The following is an 18,377-nucleotide window of genomic DNA, read 5'->3' as shown; positions in this document are numbered from 1 at the left end:
TAATTTTTTGTTTGAAAAATAACTATTATATTCATGTTTCCTTTAACACTGCAGGTACAAACCTCACACAAATTAATTCCAATTTAGATCTGAACATGTAGATTAACATGGTTTTTTAATCAATCCTTACTGAACTTAAATTTACTCCAAGTGAAAACTTAAGTGTGGAAATTTGGCAAGTTCTCAGGTCAGTTAATCGATTACTTCTAGAAATCTCAGTTTAAAACACATAAAAGCACATTTTAAATCTTTTTTGAAGAAATCAAGATGATAAGACTCAAATTTTTAAGAATGACCCAAGAGTTCCTTCTACTAACCACATTTGATACTTGAAGCTAAGGCATTAAAAGTTGATGGAACTTTAATCTAGAATTCTAATGCAAACAGTAAAGCCTTACTTCTATCCCAGGCACTGTGACTCATATCTGTTACACTATTCTAACCCCATTTTTTATAGGAAATCAAGTACAAACACTAGTTCAGATTATATTGTGAATCCCACCCTTGTTAATATTCCACTTCTACCTTTTAGACTATAATGAAAATTCTAGCTCTACTAATTATGTGAAACAACACTGACTAATGCTACTCATAAGAAACACTCTTACTTTCTTTTATAACTATGAAAGAATGTGAGCTTTAGACTTTCTATCACTACCACAAGGGGACTTAGGGTCAGAACTCAAAACTAAATTTTAATGCATTTCTAAAGTCTTACTGCTGACAAACAGGGTAATTGTTTGGGCTAAGGCATGAAGCATTGTCCTGGAGACTCACTCATTTCCACACCACGAAACATATATCTCAAAACTGCCAGGAGTTTGAAGTTCACAAAAAAGTCACAATTTATCACATTGTAAATTAAAATGCATTCCAATTTACAGGTAAACATACAATCCCACTTCAAAAACTTTCAACATCATTAGAAAAACCAGTCTATTCTCTAAAATTTATTTACAGTTAATAAATTAAAAAGCAAAGTACAACCATACTGTAAATCTTAATCATATGCACATCAAACTGTCCAAAAAAATCAGTTCCATTACAAATAATTGCCTTCTAATGCACTTGACATAACAATTCATCAAGAAATATTTTAAACACGTTGATAAAGTAATATTATGTAGATATGTCCATCAAAGAAACATGGATTTAAAGGATGCCGTGGCAACCCTTAAAACAACAAAAAACCTTTGAGTTCAAAATTGCTTAGATTTTTGTATTCAAATATTTTAATTTTTTTTATTGAAGAGTTTTAAGATTCGCACATAGCAAATCAAAAGGTGTCAGCCACCAACTTAAGTTACACTTGTTCACAGGGTACTCAAACTTGGACAAAATTAATACACACCCCAACAATGACACTTTGCACTATCAACAATGAAGCTTCGCTTCAACAATCAGGACATTACTGGTTTCAGTATGGAAAGATAAGTTGTTGGTTGACAGGAAGAATAAAAATGACATCAGGAATTTCAAAATTATTTGAGGTGCCCATCACCACATTTAGGCACTCAAGAGTTAAAAGTTAAATAAAAGCATAGCACGGTGATACACTTCCTACTAGCTTCTCCCCTCTGCTTGTGAGATATGACATATAAGTGAAGGTAAAAGAATGAATAAAGATCATAGGATTTCTTTTTTTTTTTTTTTTTGTATTTTTCTGAAGCTAGAAACGGGGAGAGACAGTCAGACAGACTCCCGCATGCGCCCGACCGGGATCCACCCGGCACGCCCACCAGGGGGCGACGCTCTGCCCACCAGGGGGCGATGCTCTGCCCCTCCGGGGCATCGCTCTGCTGCGACCAGAGCCACTCTAGCGCCTGGGGCAGAAGCCAAGGAGCCATCCCCAGCGCCCGGGCCATCCCTGCTCCAATGGAGCCTTGGCTGCGGGAGGGGAAGAGAGAGACAGAGAGGAAGGAGGGGGTGGGGGTGGAGAAGCAAATGGGTGCTTCTCCTATGTGCCCTGGCTGGGAATCGAACCCGGGTTCCCCGCACGCCAGGCCGACGCTCTACCGCTGAGCCAACCAGCCAGGGCCAAGATCATAGGATTTCTTACAAAAACTATTTACAAGCTAAGCTACAGACTCACATTAGAGGACAGTATATGGATGCCTCACAGTAAAGGCCATCATGCCAGCTTCCTTTTCACATTCTGCCCAAAAGTACCCATAAAATATTTTCACTGTTTTATTAACATACTAATCAACTGCATTAGTTGTATCTTCACATTCTAGAAGTTGTAACAGGTTGTGCTAAAGAAAACTAGGCAAAAATAAAAAAAAAATTTTCTTACATCTTATTTTACCAACTAGAAATGGCATGGATTTTTAATAAACCAGATAAATAACATTGAATTCAGGATGGCAATTAGATCCAAACTAAATCAGGCAGCCCAGATAATCTAAAGAAGCATTTATGTGAGTTTAAGTGCACTAAAGTAACAAGGCATGAGGAAAAAAAGTTAAGAATCTGAATTACAATAAATGCTTGTTGTCAATGATTGTTTTGTGCTGAGCAGTTATCTTCTGAGCTAAGTCTAATTTCAAAATCTTCTGAGAAACTATATAATGAGCTATATGTTGAAATGATATTCTAATATGGCCACTGGGTTTTTTTTTAATTATTAGAAAACTACAGTATTGAAGTGGTATGAATACAAATCGTTTTCTCAGGTGCTAGTTAGCTTAAACAGTTAACAATTTAGGGGTGTGGGAGTGAAGAGAAAACCTTATATAATTGAAATTGGCAATGGAAGCTAATAACCAAAAGAATATTGATAAGCTTCCTATCACACAAATGTAATATAACACTCTCCATCTTCTAATTATTCACTTTTACTAATTCATGTGACAGTGTTTGTAACAATGCATTGAGTAGTGAATAAAAAAGTATGATGCTTACTAGGCAACTGGTATAGTCATATATATATATACATGTATAATGTATATATGTACACATTATGCACGTGTACGTGTGTTTTCAACAAAACAAAAACACTGAAATTAGTCACAAAGCTCCTACAATTAAATATTAAACTTAGAAAAACCATTTCAGAAAGCTGTGCCATTTAAATTCCAAAACACATCAAAATTGCAGCTCTTATTATTCTCTAACGAAGCTGACAAGCAGAAATAAACCTTAATATTGAGTATTACATATATCAATTTCCAGCCCAGTTCTGATCACTCCATAGCAGAATGAATTGGAAATAACAGTGATACAAAAACACTACTTAACCCTTCAGATATTGCAGTAAAATCTGGCTGTGGCATCACTAGCTAAAAACCACCAAGTTTTGCTGCCACAAAGGCCAAAGGCACTTGGATAATCAAGAATTACACACTGGGCCATATGGTATAAACATTATTATAAAAGTGTAAAAAACCGGTCAGAACTCTGTTTGGCTAGCCTGTTTGATCCCTGTGGTCTTCAGTTATCAAAGACTCCTAACTGCAAACATAAATTTAAATGGAAGTAAGATAAAAAAGGAAACTGGTGGAACAAAATGGTAAACTGTCATGATGTTTATAAAAGAGGTAATGTTAGTCTGGGCATTTCTTGACAACACAAAAGCAAAAAAGATTTATTTTGCCCAAAGTTAACTTCAACCAGTTTTTTATACCAAGAAATGCCCCCACCCCTTTAGAACATATACGGCTCTTAGGATTCTAATGGGTATTCTGTTTATCATTTTCATCAGAATAGTTATACACATTCATTTCTCCTACTGGACTCCCATTTAAAAATAAATTACCCTTGAAATATTCCTATATTTGTATGTTACACCAGAGCAAAGAGGCCAAATCATTCCCAATCGGATTCCATCTATCTCTTTAATCAACACCAGGTTTTTATAAAACTTATTTTTTTTAAATCACAAGCCATGTGGTATCAATGCACATTAATTTTTATTCAATTTTTAAAAGTTTAACAAGTCAGTTTTTCCTAAACAAAATTTATGAGTTTTTACCATTTTCTTTAGGAGCTCAGTATATATAAACTTTAAATCTCAATATAAAATCTTCAAAAACACCCTAAAATAATTAAACAGTCGTATTTTGCATCTCTTTGTTATCACTGAGCCAGCCCATGAAGTTCAAAGCCATACAAATCCTTGCACTATTAACAGTCATAAGCTTGTATAGCGTAGAAAAACATCCTTGGTCAAAGCAATGGAATCCAGTTCATATTAGGAAACGAGTGGGATTCAGAATACCCTGAGCACAAACTAGTGCAACACCACAAAACATGTTTGATCTTTCGTCTAGAAAGAGGGGTGGCATCAAAAAAAAAAAAAAAAAGGTAGCGGAGAAAAGGGGTATAAAAAGCAAGTGAATTCTGGCTTATCACACAAGCACGAAACCAAATTCCTTTGGAAAAATAATGACTTCTTCGGAAGGCTTCCAGACCAGTGAGGTAGAGTCAGTCCAAAGGAGAGAAAACGGATCTGCCCCTACAGTCCTGGAGACGTCTCAATCTGGGGTTAGGAAGAAAAAGGACCTCTCCTGCGGGTCTAGCAGTCTCCTCCCTCCACAGACGCGGTGCCAGGAGGCAGCAGAGAGCACATCTGCCCGGGGGTCCCGGACGGCGGCGCCGCATCCAGGGGCGCAGGGCCGGGAACACCATCCGGTGACTTCTTCGCCCGTAAAGTGCAGACTAGAGGACGGAGTCCTGGCCAGATCTGTAAACATTCGACTGACACTTGTTCATCCCTCCAGGCGGAAGCTCCGTCCGAGGATCGGGGACCGAGTCTCACATTCGAGGCACCGGGAAGCGGCGGAGCCTCACCACGGGTTCCAGGTTCACGCGCAGGACCTGGCGCGCCCGGCGCCGCACGGCCGCTAGGCTGCGCTCGCCCCACACGTTGCCGCCGACGCGGATGGTGGGGAAGGTGGTTAGCGTCGGGGTGGCCGCTCTCCAGATCTCCTCGAGGGTGCGACCCCCGAAGGAAGGGCCGAGAGCCCCAGGGTCCGCGGGGCGGCTCTCCTCGGGGACCGGCGGGGGCGGCGGCGGCAGTTTCTTCCTGCGGGCAGCGGACGGCAGGGCTCCGCAGCGCCTCCTCCTGGCCGCCAAGCCCCGGGCCGGCCTGCGCGCCTGGCCGCGGGTGGCGGGGGGTCCTGGGGGGTCGGGGACCAGGGCCCGGCAGGAGGAGTAGCCGTAGACGTCCTTGCTGCGTAGGATGTGCGGGGAGAACTGGTGCTTGAAGCTGCAGAGGAAGCTCCAGAGCTCCGCGTCCGAGCTCATGAACTCCGTGCTGCGGGGCATGAAGAGCTTGAAGGCTTCGCCCAGCGCCTTGGTTGTGTCGGCCAGCGACATCTGCGACCGCGAGTACACCACCTTCTCCTGCGCTTCCAGCCCGGCCCCAACTCCGGCCCTAAAGCCGCCGCCCCGGAAGGCCGAGGCCGGGGCCGCCGGGGGCCGCCGCCTCTTCACGTTGCGCCGCATCGGAGGCCGCTTGGGGCCGCCTGCGCTCGCCGGGTCCCACCGCCGCCGCCGCCGCCTTCTCCTGCGTCCGGCTCCGCGGCGGCGGCCGCTGCAGGAGCCTTCCGCCCCGCGCGTCTCTCGCTACTTTTCTCGCCTCCGCTGCCGCCGCCCCTCCCCCTTCGAGGGCGGAGGACGCGGGTGAAGATCCTGCCGCCCGGTACAAGATGGCGGCCGGCGCCCACCCGTGGGCTTTGTCATTGGACGTCGCCTCGCCCCCTGGTTTCCCTTTCTTCTCTTCTCCCGCTTCCTTTCGCCCTCTGCCTCCTTTTAAATGTGCCCGCCTCAGGCCCCTCCCACCGCAGCCCTGACTCCACCCATTGGGTGCTCTCAGAAGAGGGGCGGGGAGTAATGGTGTAGAGGCCAGTTCCTGTAAAATGGTGCTGAGGTGGATGATGGTAGTGGATGGACCCTGGAATCGGAGTCAACCTTTGGGTTGGTATTGGAAAGGGTGCCATGTCTAGAGCAGGGGGTGGACATCAGCTCCACCCTGGGGAGAGTCACTCTCAGAATGAATAGGTATGTATTTGTAGATTGAGCTGGGAGATCTACCAGTCTGAATAACAAAGGGAGCAATGCCCAAAAGCTGTTGATGGTATCACAAGGGAGTTTAGGTTTAAATCAAGAGGAAATAGGCCTTTCACAATTCCCCTCAATCCTCGAAGCTTCTTTTGGCAACTGCATCCAATGGTTCTCCTTTTGGCCCCAATCCATTTCAAGCAACCACTGGTAATCTAGAACTATTTGGGTTCTAGGGGTGCCATCAATGAGATTATGTCTTTCTGGACAATGAAACCATCTTCATATTTAAGAGATACTCTTTTTATTGGGAAAACAAAACCTTTTATTTCTATAAAACTGCATACTATTTGCTCAGGTTGATCGAAGATCAATTACATCAAAGCCATCTATTTAAAATATCCTTGTTTGTAAATATACAGTTGTTTCTAAATGAGAACATTTTCATTTCGCTTTAACATGTCCTTTTGCATCATCATCTCTCATTTAGAAAAGATTCAGCATCATGGACAATCAAAAAAGTTCTGTTGAAAAGAACACATTACCTGTTGTATTTGAAGGGAGGGGAATATGAATACTTATAGAGTAGTGGACATTCTTTGGTTGTCTTTTTCATCCTTAGTACTTAGCTCAGTGCCTGTCAGATAGTGGATGCTATGTTTGATGAGTGAATGGATGAAATTTAAAATGAACTGAGAAAGAAAGATATACTGAAATTGCTCAAGCAGGACAATTTTAGAATTAAATTTATATCGCAATTTTCTCTTTAAGTCCCTTAAACTTTTAAGGTTAAAATAATCTACTACTCAGAATTTTGAGGTAGGCATGCAAATTTTATCCTTCAGTGAGTGAACATCTTATTTTCCAGTAGAGAACTGATAAAGCACAGTTCTGTGCTTTGCACACAGTTGCTAATGGTTCCCTCAAATATTTTAGCTGAAAGATATCTAGTTCAATCTCCTTGTTACATATGTGGAAATTTGGACCCACAGAGGTTCAGTAACACAGCTTGCTGATAGTAAGACTGAGACTATAGTTTAGGTTTTTGGATTTCTAATCTGGTGACCTTTATATTTTACTGAGGACTTTTCAGTTGTGCTCTTGGGACTCTAAAAAGTTCAACAGAAAATTATGCATATGTGGAGTAACCAAGGGACAGCTGTACTCCAGAGTCTACTTCCATGTCACCCCAAATTGAACCATTTTTATGTGTTTTATATTGGATTTACAGATAACATTTTGTTTGAACCAGATATTTTTTTGGCTTAGTTTCAATAACAAAACCAAATAGGAAAACAGTTCTCTATGTACCTAAATCATGGTAACTTTCTGAAGAGAAAATCATTTTCCTAGAAAAGCACACCCTAATCTCAGAACAAGACTAGGGAGGCAATTATCAGCTTTCTAAATCCTTATATAAAAATGAGATCATAACTCTTTATATCACATTTAGTTCTTGGTGTTTCCAGGAACACATGGTAATATAAAATTTGAATAACTTCCATTGGAATGCTACCGCAAATTGGCATAGAAAACCTCACATAATTAAGCCAGTGGGACATTAAAGGGACTTCATAATGGAAGAAAGGGGTAAAAGAAGAATTTGTGTACTCCTGGCTTCTCCTATTGTTATCTTCTCCCTTCCATGTGAATCACATTATAACTACTAAAAAGTCTTTTACCACATAAATATATACCAGGAATCCACACAAACTTACAGAATTTATTTCAATTGTGAGGTTAAATCTTTTTTCAATATAGTTTTGGTTTTCAGGAAATAAAAGATCTCAACAAATTGCTCAGTATTCAATAGTTTTTTGTATCACATACTCATTTAATTTACTTAAAACCAAACAATATTTTTATGAAATATTTTTAGGAATTAGTATCCTGTTAAAGTGTATAAATTATTATGTACTTTAAAATTTTGTGTTCATCTCTTTCTCTGTTTTCTGTTTTTCTTATTTTTAAATTTTTCCTTGACCTCTATCTTTGCTTAGCTCAGTTTTACAAATGAAAACTCATTTGTGCTCCAAAATAAGTACAATTTACACAGAAAGATGATATATTTCTTATAGATTCCTAAGACACTATAAAGTTCATGGAAGTTGACAAATTAAATTTTTGTTCTTGAGGAATAATAGTTTAAAACTTCAAGTTTTTTTTCTTTTTCTCTCAAGGGAAACAATGTTTCCTATATCTGATAAATGACAGAAAATGAAAATAAATGGAAAAAAATCTAGCTCTGTAGATTTCTGAATTTATGTATAACAATGAATCCATGCAGACTAAAGTGATTGGAAAAAACTAAAAATAAAATATATTGCTTAGCTATCCAGAACTTTTATTTTAAGACCCCACTACTATAAAATAATTTGCTTCTTGAAAAGCACCTAAAAAATAAAAATAAAAAGTTTATGTGATTGTGAGCATCAGCTCTCAAATTGAATAAATCATTACAACAAATATCCTTGAGCATATTTTTTTTTACCTTTCCGAGCCTCAGTTTTCTCATCTATAAAGTGGGCATAACTTCTACTTCAAAAGATTGTTTTGAGGATTGTATAAGGTAACATTGGTAAAACATTTACTGTAGTACTTTGATCACAGTAAACATCAACTAAATAACAACTGTTCTTATTTGTCTTGTCTAATTATAAGGATTTTACTTGGTTTAACCAACATATTTCAAATTCTGTAGTTCAATGCAAGATTTAAAAAATAGTAATTGATTGATGAGAAAAAATAAAAATGCTTTTGCTACAAGAAAACTTAAAGAACATCTAATGATTCCAACATCCTTAATTCAGATAAGAATATTGAGATGCCAGAGATCTGCCCAAGGTCATACCGCTAAATGGTGAAATACCCTGAACTAGAACCTAGGTTTCTACCTGTTAGTCCAAAGTTGTTTTTAACATTTTTGTATTTAATACAAGAAGATATCATTAATTTCTAGTACAAATTAAATAGAGAATGATTCATCAAGAAAAATTTCAGCCTTTTCATTAGAACCATTCTAATGTAATTTAGGGTTTTATATAAAAATTATCTCAAATCTTGAAATGCTGCATTATGAAAACTGCATAATGTGAAATACGCAAGGACTATATAAAATAGAGACTAGGACTTCCACTGCTAGGAAGATTATTGTACTTTCCCTATTCCCCCTGCTACTTACAACTAAAAACCATGAATATGACATATTAAATGAGTTTAAGAAGACTGATAAATGGAAAGAAGAAAGCAGACAGGCTAAGGATCTCAGAACCCAAAGAACAACCTGTCAGAGAGTTTCCTGGGTTTTCTTTTTACTTTTTTCTCTTTTTTGCACACTTCACAGACTGGGTGGTAGTGAAGCCAGCAACCCAGAAATACCAATAAATGTAGGCATAAAATTCCCTTCAAATTCTTGTCCTCTTTTACTATAAAAGCAGAAAATGAGCAGGCTAACAAGACAAAACTTCTAAGAAAATAATCTACTTCAGCAAAATACCACAGAAAACTAAGGCTTCTACCCTTCTCACCAGGCTGTAACAAGCACCATACCATCTCTTCTGGGGTGGTGTCAAAGAAGGCTAAATAGCGAATCACAATTCTCATCCCCACTGGGAAGTTAAGAGTCCGCCCCCTCCCTTAATGTCAGTGAAGACCATATGGGAGCAGTAACAAGACACTTCTACCTCTCCCAGCCAGGAAGCTATCATTGGAGGTCTAGTGGAGAGCACCACCACCCAGCAGTTATGACTCGGGTGTCAGTAGAGACAGAGCTAGGATACTGGACTTCTACCTGGCAATGCTGGGGAAGCACCTCTCCTTTTTTCTATTAGAACAGCAACAGAGAAAAAATTCAGCTAAACAAGTTTATCCACAGTCTCACAACACAATACTGCTCAAATTTCAATTGAAAATCACTTATCATAACAAGAACCCAGAAGATCTAAAGCTGAATGAAAAAAGACAATCAATAGACTGAGATGAGCAAAGGGTTAAATTATATAATAAAAATATCAAAAAAAAAACCACCAGGAAGACATGTTAGCAATTGTGAGCACTCAAAATGAATGAAAAAATAGAAAAAAAAAATTTCAGCAAAGAAACAAGAAAGAAAGAGGAACCAAAAAAAATTAGAATTGAAAAAATACAATAATCAAAATAAAAACTTAGTGAAAAGGCTTAACAGCAGAATGGAGAAGAAAGACAAAAAAATCAATGAACTTGAAGATAGAACAAGAAAATATTATACAATTTGAACATCCAGGACAAAATAAACTAAAAACAAAAAACAGAGCCTCAGGAACCTGTGGGACTATAAGATATAATACTTGTCTCATCAGAGGCCTGGAAGGAGAGAATAAAGAAAGTGCAGCTGAAAATGTGCTTGAAATAATGGCTAAAAATGTTTCAAATTTGGCAAAAGATATAAGCATACAGATTTAAGAGGCTGAAATAACCTAAAGAAGATAAGTCACAGAGAGCTATATCAAGCCACATCATCACCAAACTTCTGAAAACTAAAGAAAAAATATTTTAGAAGCAATGAGATAAAAATAACCACCTATAAGAGAAAAGTGACTGGAATTACAGTAAATTCCTCATCCGAAAACATGAAGGCCAAAAGGAAATGCCTCAACATTTTTCAAAAACTGAAAGAAAAAAAATTCTCAACCCAAATTCCTATATCCAGTAAAAAACATCCTTAAAGAATGAAGAGGGAAGATGACGTCAGAGTAATGGCGGGGTAGGAAGCAATACTGATAAATCTCCCCCAAAACTCAACAAGATCTTCAACCAGAAACAGAAAAACCTATACTTGGAGCCTCCAGATGCTTCGCAATACACCCGAAGGTATAATTGAGTGAAAAATTGGCTAAATATATAACCAAACCCCAAAGGAAATAGGGAGTAAGAAATGCTCCGCCTTCCTCACTAACCTAAACAGGGCGGCTTTCTCTGATAACTGTGAATATAGAAACTGAGGCGGGCAAAGGGAGTGAATAGATCCAGGCCACGGCACAAACGGCCGAACCAGGCTGTGGCACGGAGAACCAAGCCGAGGAAAAACTGATCCTGTGGCAACCCGGGCAATACAAGCTAACACTCGTGCCAAACCCAAACAAAGAAAGACAAGCGGGGCAGCCATTTTACCCGATCTCCTGGTCGGTGCGCAGTTAGTGGGCGAGAGATTTCTTCCTAAGCCCCGGGAGTGGGTGCCCTGGTTACCCCGCAGAGAGGCAGAGTCAGAGGCCTTTCTGTGAGCCGAAAGTAGAATCTCTGGGCAGCCCAAGTGCCCTGGGAAAGCTGCGCACGGGAGGGAGCGAGAACTAATTCCAACAGTGGAAATTTTCCATGCTGGTGGGGGTTTCACTCAGAGGGAAATGCGGCCGGCCTCATATCCTGGTCTGCGCGTGCAGATAGTGAGTGAGAGATTCCTCTGAGTGCCTTGGCAGTGCGTACCCGTGTTATGGCACAGAGGGGCAGAGTCAGGGGCCTTTGTGTTGGCCAAAGCGGAATCTTGGGCCGCCAAAGCACCTTGCAAAAGCCGCGCACGGGGACGGAGCAAGAGCCAATTCCAATGCTGCAACTTTTCCATGTGGTTGGGGGTTTCACTCAGAGCGTGAGACTGTTGGCCGGATATCCTGGTCTGCGCACGCAGATAGTGAGTGAGAGTTTCCTCCAAGCGCCCCGGAAGTGGGCGCCCGCCTGTGTTATCGGACAGAGTGGCAGAGCCAGAGGTCTTTGAGTGGGCAGAAAGCCCGCCTGATTATGCTAGCAGCTCTGACTGACTGAACCTTACCCAGAGCCCTGTGCTGAGTGGAAATAGAGTGGGGAGTTGCCAGCTCTTTGAGCCTCTTACTATCAAGGCAGAGGCAGCAGCAACTCCATAGCTGCATTATCAGGCTACTAATTGAGGAAGGAAAGACTAGGAGAAAGGCTCCAGGAACACGGGCTCTCTCACTGACGGAGCCTATAAATGCTAATGAGCCTCGACTGCCAACGAGACTAAAGCACAATACATGACATTGCCATAGAGACTTATCAACTGCAATCCTCTACCTGAGCGTGCCAAAGGGGCAGAACCCGGGGTACAGAGTCACCGAGCAGGAAGAGGGAGAGAAAAGAAAAAGCAAGAAGATAACCTCTCAAAATCAAGAATAATCTGCAGACTTTATAATCTATCCCATTTTATTATATTTGTTCATTTGTTTCTCTTATCTTCATTCTTGATACTTTTTTTCCTCCTCCAATTTGGCCGATTAACTCTCTGCCGGTCTTACTCTCTCCTCTCCTTGAACTACACTACCCATAAGTATTACATCTCCCATTATCTTTTCTTTCCTCTTCCTTTCTTTCTATGAGGGTTGCACTCCAAAACCTTTAACTCTCTCTCTCTATCTCTCTCTCTCTCTCTCCTTTCTTTTTTCTTCTTTTAGTGGTTCCCTCTTTTTTTCTCTCTCTTTCTTTCTTTTCTCCCTCTATATTAGTTTCTTCCTTTCTCCTTTACATCTCCTCTCATTCAAACCTCAATAACAAACAAATTATCTTATCTGGGACTCAAACTTATGTTTGCGGCATTTTGGGGGGTTTTTACTTCACCTTTTTAACTCACTAGCAGTGCTCCCATCCCTGGATCTCCATTTTATCTAGTTCTTGTTCCACTAAATACAAAAGTAATTTTTTAATTTGTCCCCCCATTTTTCTGTTTTCCTCTTATTCCTCTCATCATAACTCTTAGAAAACCAACACCTAAAAGCAAATCATTTTATTCTTGACCCAAATTTTTTCCTTATTTGCTTTTTGTGGGTCCATACCCCCTTTTTTTTTCTTTTTTCTTTTTTTTTGCCCCTTTATTACTTTTCCCCAATTCAGGCCCTCCATCACAGGCATTGTTTATTATAATTCACAGTTCACCACAAGATTTTCTCAAGAAAGAGGGAAGAGGAGAGAAGAGGAAAAAAGGAGGGGGGGAATAATTTCCTTTTTAAAAAAATTTTTATTTTATTTTATTTTTCTTTATTTCATTATTAATTTTTTAAAAAAAACTCTTTTCGATTTTTTATTTTTTTATTTTTTTAACTTTTTATTCTTTATTAAATCTCATTAATACTATCAACAAAACCACCCTCAGATGCCATTAAGGAAGAAAAAATCGAATATCATGGATACAAAAGAAAGAGAGGTAACACAGCTAGATGAGGAAAAATCTATGGAGAAAACAATTTAATATATTGGAAACCTTGGAGCTAAATGACAGAGAAGTCAAGATAGAAATCCTAAAAATCCTCCGAGATATACAAGAAAACACAGAAAGGCAATTTAGGGAGCTCAGAAAACAACTCAATGAACACAAAGAATATATGTCCAAGGAAATTGAAACTATAAAAACAAATCAAACAGAGATGAAAAACTCAATTCACGAGCTGAAAAATGAAGTAACAAGCTTAGCTAATAGAACAGGTCAGATAGAAGAGAGGATTAGTGAAATAGAAGACAAGCAACTTGAGGCACAACAGAGAGAAGAAGAAAGAGACTCAAAAATTTAAAAAAATGAGATAGCCCTACAAGAATTATCTGACTCCATCAAAAAGAATAACATAAGAATAATAGGTATATCAGAGGGAGAAGAGAGAGAAAACGGAATGGAGAACATACTCAAACAAATAATAGATGAGAACTTCCCAAGCCTGTGGAAAGAACTAAAGCCTCAAGTTCAAGAAGCAAACAGAACTCCCAGTTTTCTTAACCCCAACAAACCTACTCCAAGGCATATCATAATAAAATTGACACAAACCAACAGCAAAAAAAAAATTCTCAAGGCAGCCAGGGAAAAGAAGAATACAACATATAAAGGAAGGCCCATTAGATTATCATCAGATTTCTCAGCAGAAACTCTACAAGCTAGAAGAGAGTGGACCCCAATATTTAAAGTCCTGAAAGAGAGGAACTTTCAGCCACGAATACTATACCCATCAAAGCTATCCTTCAAATATGAAGGAGAAATAAAAACATTCACAGATACAAAAAAGATGAGGGAATTTATCATCAGAAAACACACACTCCAGGAATTACTAAAGGGGGTTCTCCAATCAGATACAAAGAACAAAAAAAAAAACCAGAGCCACAAGTAAAAGCTCCAAGAAGAACACAATAAAACCAAATTTAAACTGTGACAACAACAAAAAGAAAGAGGGGGAGAAGATGGAGATTAACAGTAGCAAAGGACAATGGAGTGCAAAAGTACTCACAAAATAGTTCGCTACAATGAACAGGGTAGGAACCCTTTTCATTACTCAAAGGTAACCACCACTGAAAAAACGACCACAGAAGCACATGAAATAAAAAAGATAGCAACAGAGGAAAGATGTATGGAATACAACCAAATAAAAACAAAAGATAGAAAAACGAAAGAGAAGGATCAAACAAGACACAAAACTAACCAAAAGCAAGATATAAAATGGCAATAGGGAACTCACAAGTATCAATAATTACACTAAATGTAAACGGATTAAACTCACCAATAAAAAGGCACAGAGTAGCAGAATGGATTAAAAAAGAAAATCCAACTGTATGCTGCCTACAGGAAACTCATCTAAATAACAAGGATAAAAACAAATTCAAAGTGAAAGGCTGGAAAACAATACTCCAAGCAAATAACATCCAAAAAAAAGCAGGTGTAGCAATACTCATATCGGATAATGCTGACTACAAGACAACAAAAGTACTCAGAGACAAAAATGGCCATTTTATAATGGCTAAGGGGACACTGAATCAAGAAGACATAACAATTCTTAATATATATGCACCAAACCAAGGAGCACCAAAATATATAAGACAGCTACTTATTGATCTTAAAACAAAAACTGACAAAAATACAATCATACTTGGAGACCTCAATACACCGCTAACGTCTCTAGATCAGTCTTCCAAACAGAGAATCAACAAAGACATAGTGGCCTTAAACAAAACACTAGAGCACCTGGATATGATAGACATCTACAGGACATTTCATCCCAAAGTGACTGAGTATACATTTTTCTCCAGTGTACATGGATCATTCTCAAGAATTGACCATATGTTGGGCCACAAAAACAACATCAGCATATTCAGAAAAATCAAAGTTGTACCAAGCATATTTTCTGATCATAAAGCCTTGAAACTAGAATTCAACTGCAAAAAAGAGGGAAAAAATTCCACAAAAATGTGGAAACTAAACAACATACTTCTAAAAAATGAATGGGTCAAAGAAGAAATAAGTGCAGAGATCAAAAGATATATACAGACTAATGAAAATGACAATACGACATATCAGAATCTATGGGATGCAGCAAAAGCAGTGACAAGAGGGAAGTTCATATCACTTCAGGCATATATGAACAAACAAGAGAGCCCAAGTGAACCACTTAACTTCACACCTTAAGGAACTAGAAAAATAAGAACAAAGACAACCCAAAACCAGCCAAAGAAAGGAGATAATAAAAATCAGAGCAGAAATAAATGAATTAGAGAACAGAAAAACTATAAAAAAAATTAATAGAACAAGGAGCTGGTTCTTTGAAAAGATCAACAAAATTGACAAACCCTTGGCAAGACTTACCAAGGAAAAAAGAGAAAGAACTCATATAAACAAAATCCAAAACAAAAGAGGAGAAATCACCATGGACACCATAGATATACAAAGAATTATTGTAGAATACTATGAAAAACTTTATGCCACTAAATTCAACAACCTAGAAGAAACGAATAAATTCCTAGAACAATACAACCTTCCTAGACTGAGTCATGAAGAAGCAGAAAGCCTAAACAGACCTATCAGTAGAAAAGAAATAGAAAAAACCATTAAAAACCTCCCCCAAAATAAAAGTCCAGGTCCTGACGGCTATACCAGTGAATTTTATCAAACATTCAAAGAAGACTTGGTTCCTATTCTACTCAAAGTCTTCCAAAAAATTGAAGAAGAAGCAATACTTCCAAACACATTTTATGAGGCCAACATAACCCTCATACCAAAACCAGGCAAGAATGGCACAAAAAAAGAAAACTACAGACCAATATCTTTAATGAATACAGATGCTAAAATACTAAACAAAATACTAGCAAATCGAATACAACAACATATTAAAAAAATAATACATCATGATCAAGTGGGATTCATCCCAGAATCTCAAGGATGGTTCAACATACATAAAACGGTTAACGTAATACACCATATCAACAAAACAAAGAACAAAAACCACATGATCTTATTAACAGACGCAGAAAAGGCTTTTGATAAAATACAACACAATTTTATGTTTAAGACTCTCAACAAAATGAGTATAGAAGGAAAATATCTCAACATGATAAAGGCCATATATGATAAACCATCAGCTAACATCATATTAAATGGCACAAAACTGAAGGCTTTCCCCCTTAAATCAGGAACAAGACAGGGTTGTCCACTCTCTCCACTCTTATTTAATGTGGTACTAGAGGTTCTAGCCAGAGCAATCAGACAAGACAAAGAAATAAAAGGCATCCATATCAGAAAAGAAGAAGTAAAGGTACCACTTTTTGCAAATGATATGATCCTATACATGGAAAACCCCAAAGAATCCACAAAAAGACTACTAGAAACAATAAGCCAATACAGTAAGGTCGCAGGATACAAAATTAACATACAGAAGTCAATAGCCTTTCTATATGCCAACAATGAAACAATTGAGAATGAACTCAAAAGAATAATCCCCTTCACGATTGCAACAAAAAAAAAATAAAATACTTAGGAATAAACATAACAAAGAATGTAAAGGACTTATATAATGAAAACTATAAACCATTGTTAAGGGAAATCGAAAAAGATATAATGAGATGGAAGAATATTCCTTGTTCTTGGCTATGTAGAATAAATAAAATCAAGATGGCTATATTACCCAAAGCAATATACAAATTTAATGCAATTCCCATCAAATTTCCAATGATGTTTTTTAAAGAAATAGAGCAAAAAATCATCAGATTTATATGGAACTATAAAAAACCACTAATAGCCAAAGCAATCCTAAAGAAAAAGAATGAAGCTGGGGGCATTACAATATCTGACTTCAAACTATATTATAGAGCCACGAAAACCAAAACAACATGGTATTGGCAGAAAAATAGACACTCAGACCAATGGAACAGAATAGAAAGTCCAGAAATAAAACCACATATACATAGTCAAATAATTTTTGATAAAGGGGCCAACAACACACAATGGAGAAAAGAAAGTCTCTTCAATAAATGGTGCTGGGAAAACCGGAAAGCCACATGCAAAAGAATGAAACTGGACTACAGTTTGTCCCCCTATACAAAAATTAACTCAAAATGGAGCAAAGATCTAAACATAAGACCTGAAACAATTAAGTACATAGAAGAAGACATAGGTACTCAACTCATGGACCTGGGTTTTAAAGAGCATTTTATGATTTTGACTCCACAGGCAAGAGAAGTGAAGGCAAAAATTAATGAATGGGACTACATGAGACTAAGAAGTTTTTGCTCAGCAAGGGAAACTGATAACAAAATAAACAGACAGCCAACTAAATGGGAAATGATATTTTCAAACAACAGCTCAGATAAGGGCCTAATATCCAAAATATACAAAGAACTCATAAAACTCAACAACAAACAAACAAACAATCCAATAAAAAAATGGGAAGAGGACATGAACAGACACTTCTCCCAGGAAGAAATACAAATGGCCAACAGATATATGAAAAGATGCTCATCTTCTTTAGCTATTAGAGAAATGCAAATCAAAACGGCAATGAGATACCACCTCACACCTGTTCGATTAGCTATTATTAGGAAGACAGGTAATAGCAAATGTTGGAGAGGCTTTGGAGAAAAAGGAACCCTCATACACTGTTGGTGGGAATGTAAAGTAGTACAACCATTATGGAGGAAAGTATGGTGGTTCCTCAAAAAACTGAAAATAGAACTACCTTATGACCCAGCAATCCCTCTACTGGGTATATACCTCAAAAACTCAGAAACACTGATAAGTAAAGATACATGCAGCCCCATGTTTATTGCAGCATTGTTCACAGTGGCCAGTGCATGGAAACAACCAAAAATCCCGTCAATAGATGACTGGATAAAGAAGATGTGGCACATATACACTATGGAATATTACTCAGCCATAAGAAATGATGACATCGGAACATTTACAGCAAAATGGTGGGATCTTGATAACATGATACGAAGCGAAATAAGTAAATCAGAAAAAACCAGGAACTGCATTATTCCATACGTAGGTGGGACATAAAAGTGAAACTAAGAGACATTGATAAGAGTGTGGTAGTCATGGGCGGGAGGGGGAAATGGGAGAAGGAAAGGGGTAGGGGGAGGGGCACAAA

At 38.5% G+C, this 18,377-nt stretch overlaps 1 protein-coding gene across 1 annotated transcript; it reads right to left on the bottom strand.

Moving 5' to 3' along the window:
- Positions 1–908: 908 nt before the first annotated feature.
- CCDC71L (coiled-coil domain containing 71 like) lies at positions 909–7,069 on the bottom strand. Its single transcript, XM_066272225.1, has one exon. It carries the CDS (start codon positions 5,446–5,448, stop codon positions 4,756–4,758), a length of 693 nt encoding a protein of 230 aa, XP_066128322.1. The 5' UTR covers positions 5,449–7,069; the 3' UTR covers positions 909–4,755.
- Between the last annotated feature and the right edge of the window lie 11,308 nt (positions 7,070–18,377).

Source organism: Saccopteryx bilineata, chromosome 4 (assembly GCF_036850765.1).
Source record: "Saccopteryx bilineata isolate mSacBil1 chromosome 4, mSacBil1_pri_phased_curated, whole genome shotgun sequence".
Taxonomy (NCBI): domain Eukaryota; kingdom Metazoa; phylum Chordata; class Mammalia; order Chiroptera; family Emballonuridae; genus Saccopteryx; species Saccopteryx bilineata.
Note: the sequence above shows the minus strand (reverse complement) of the source record. Positions and strands in the feature narration are given on the sequence as shown.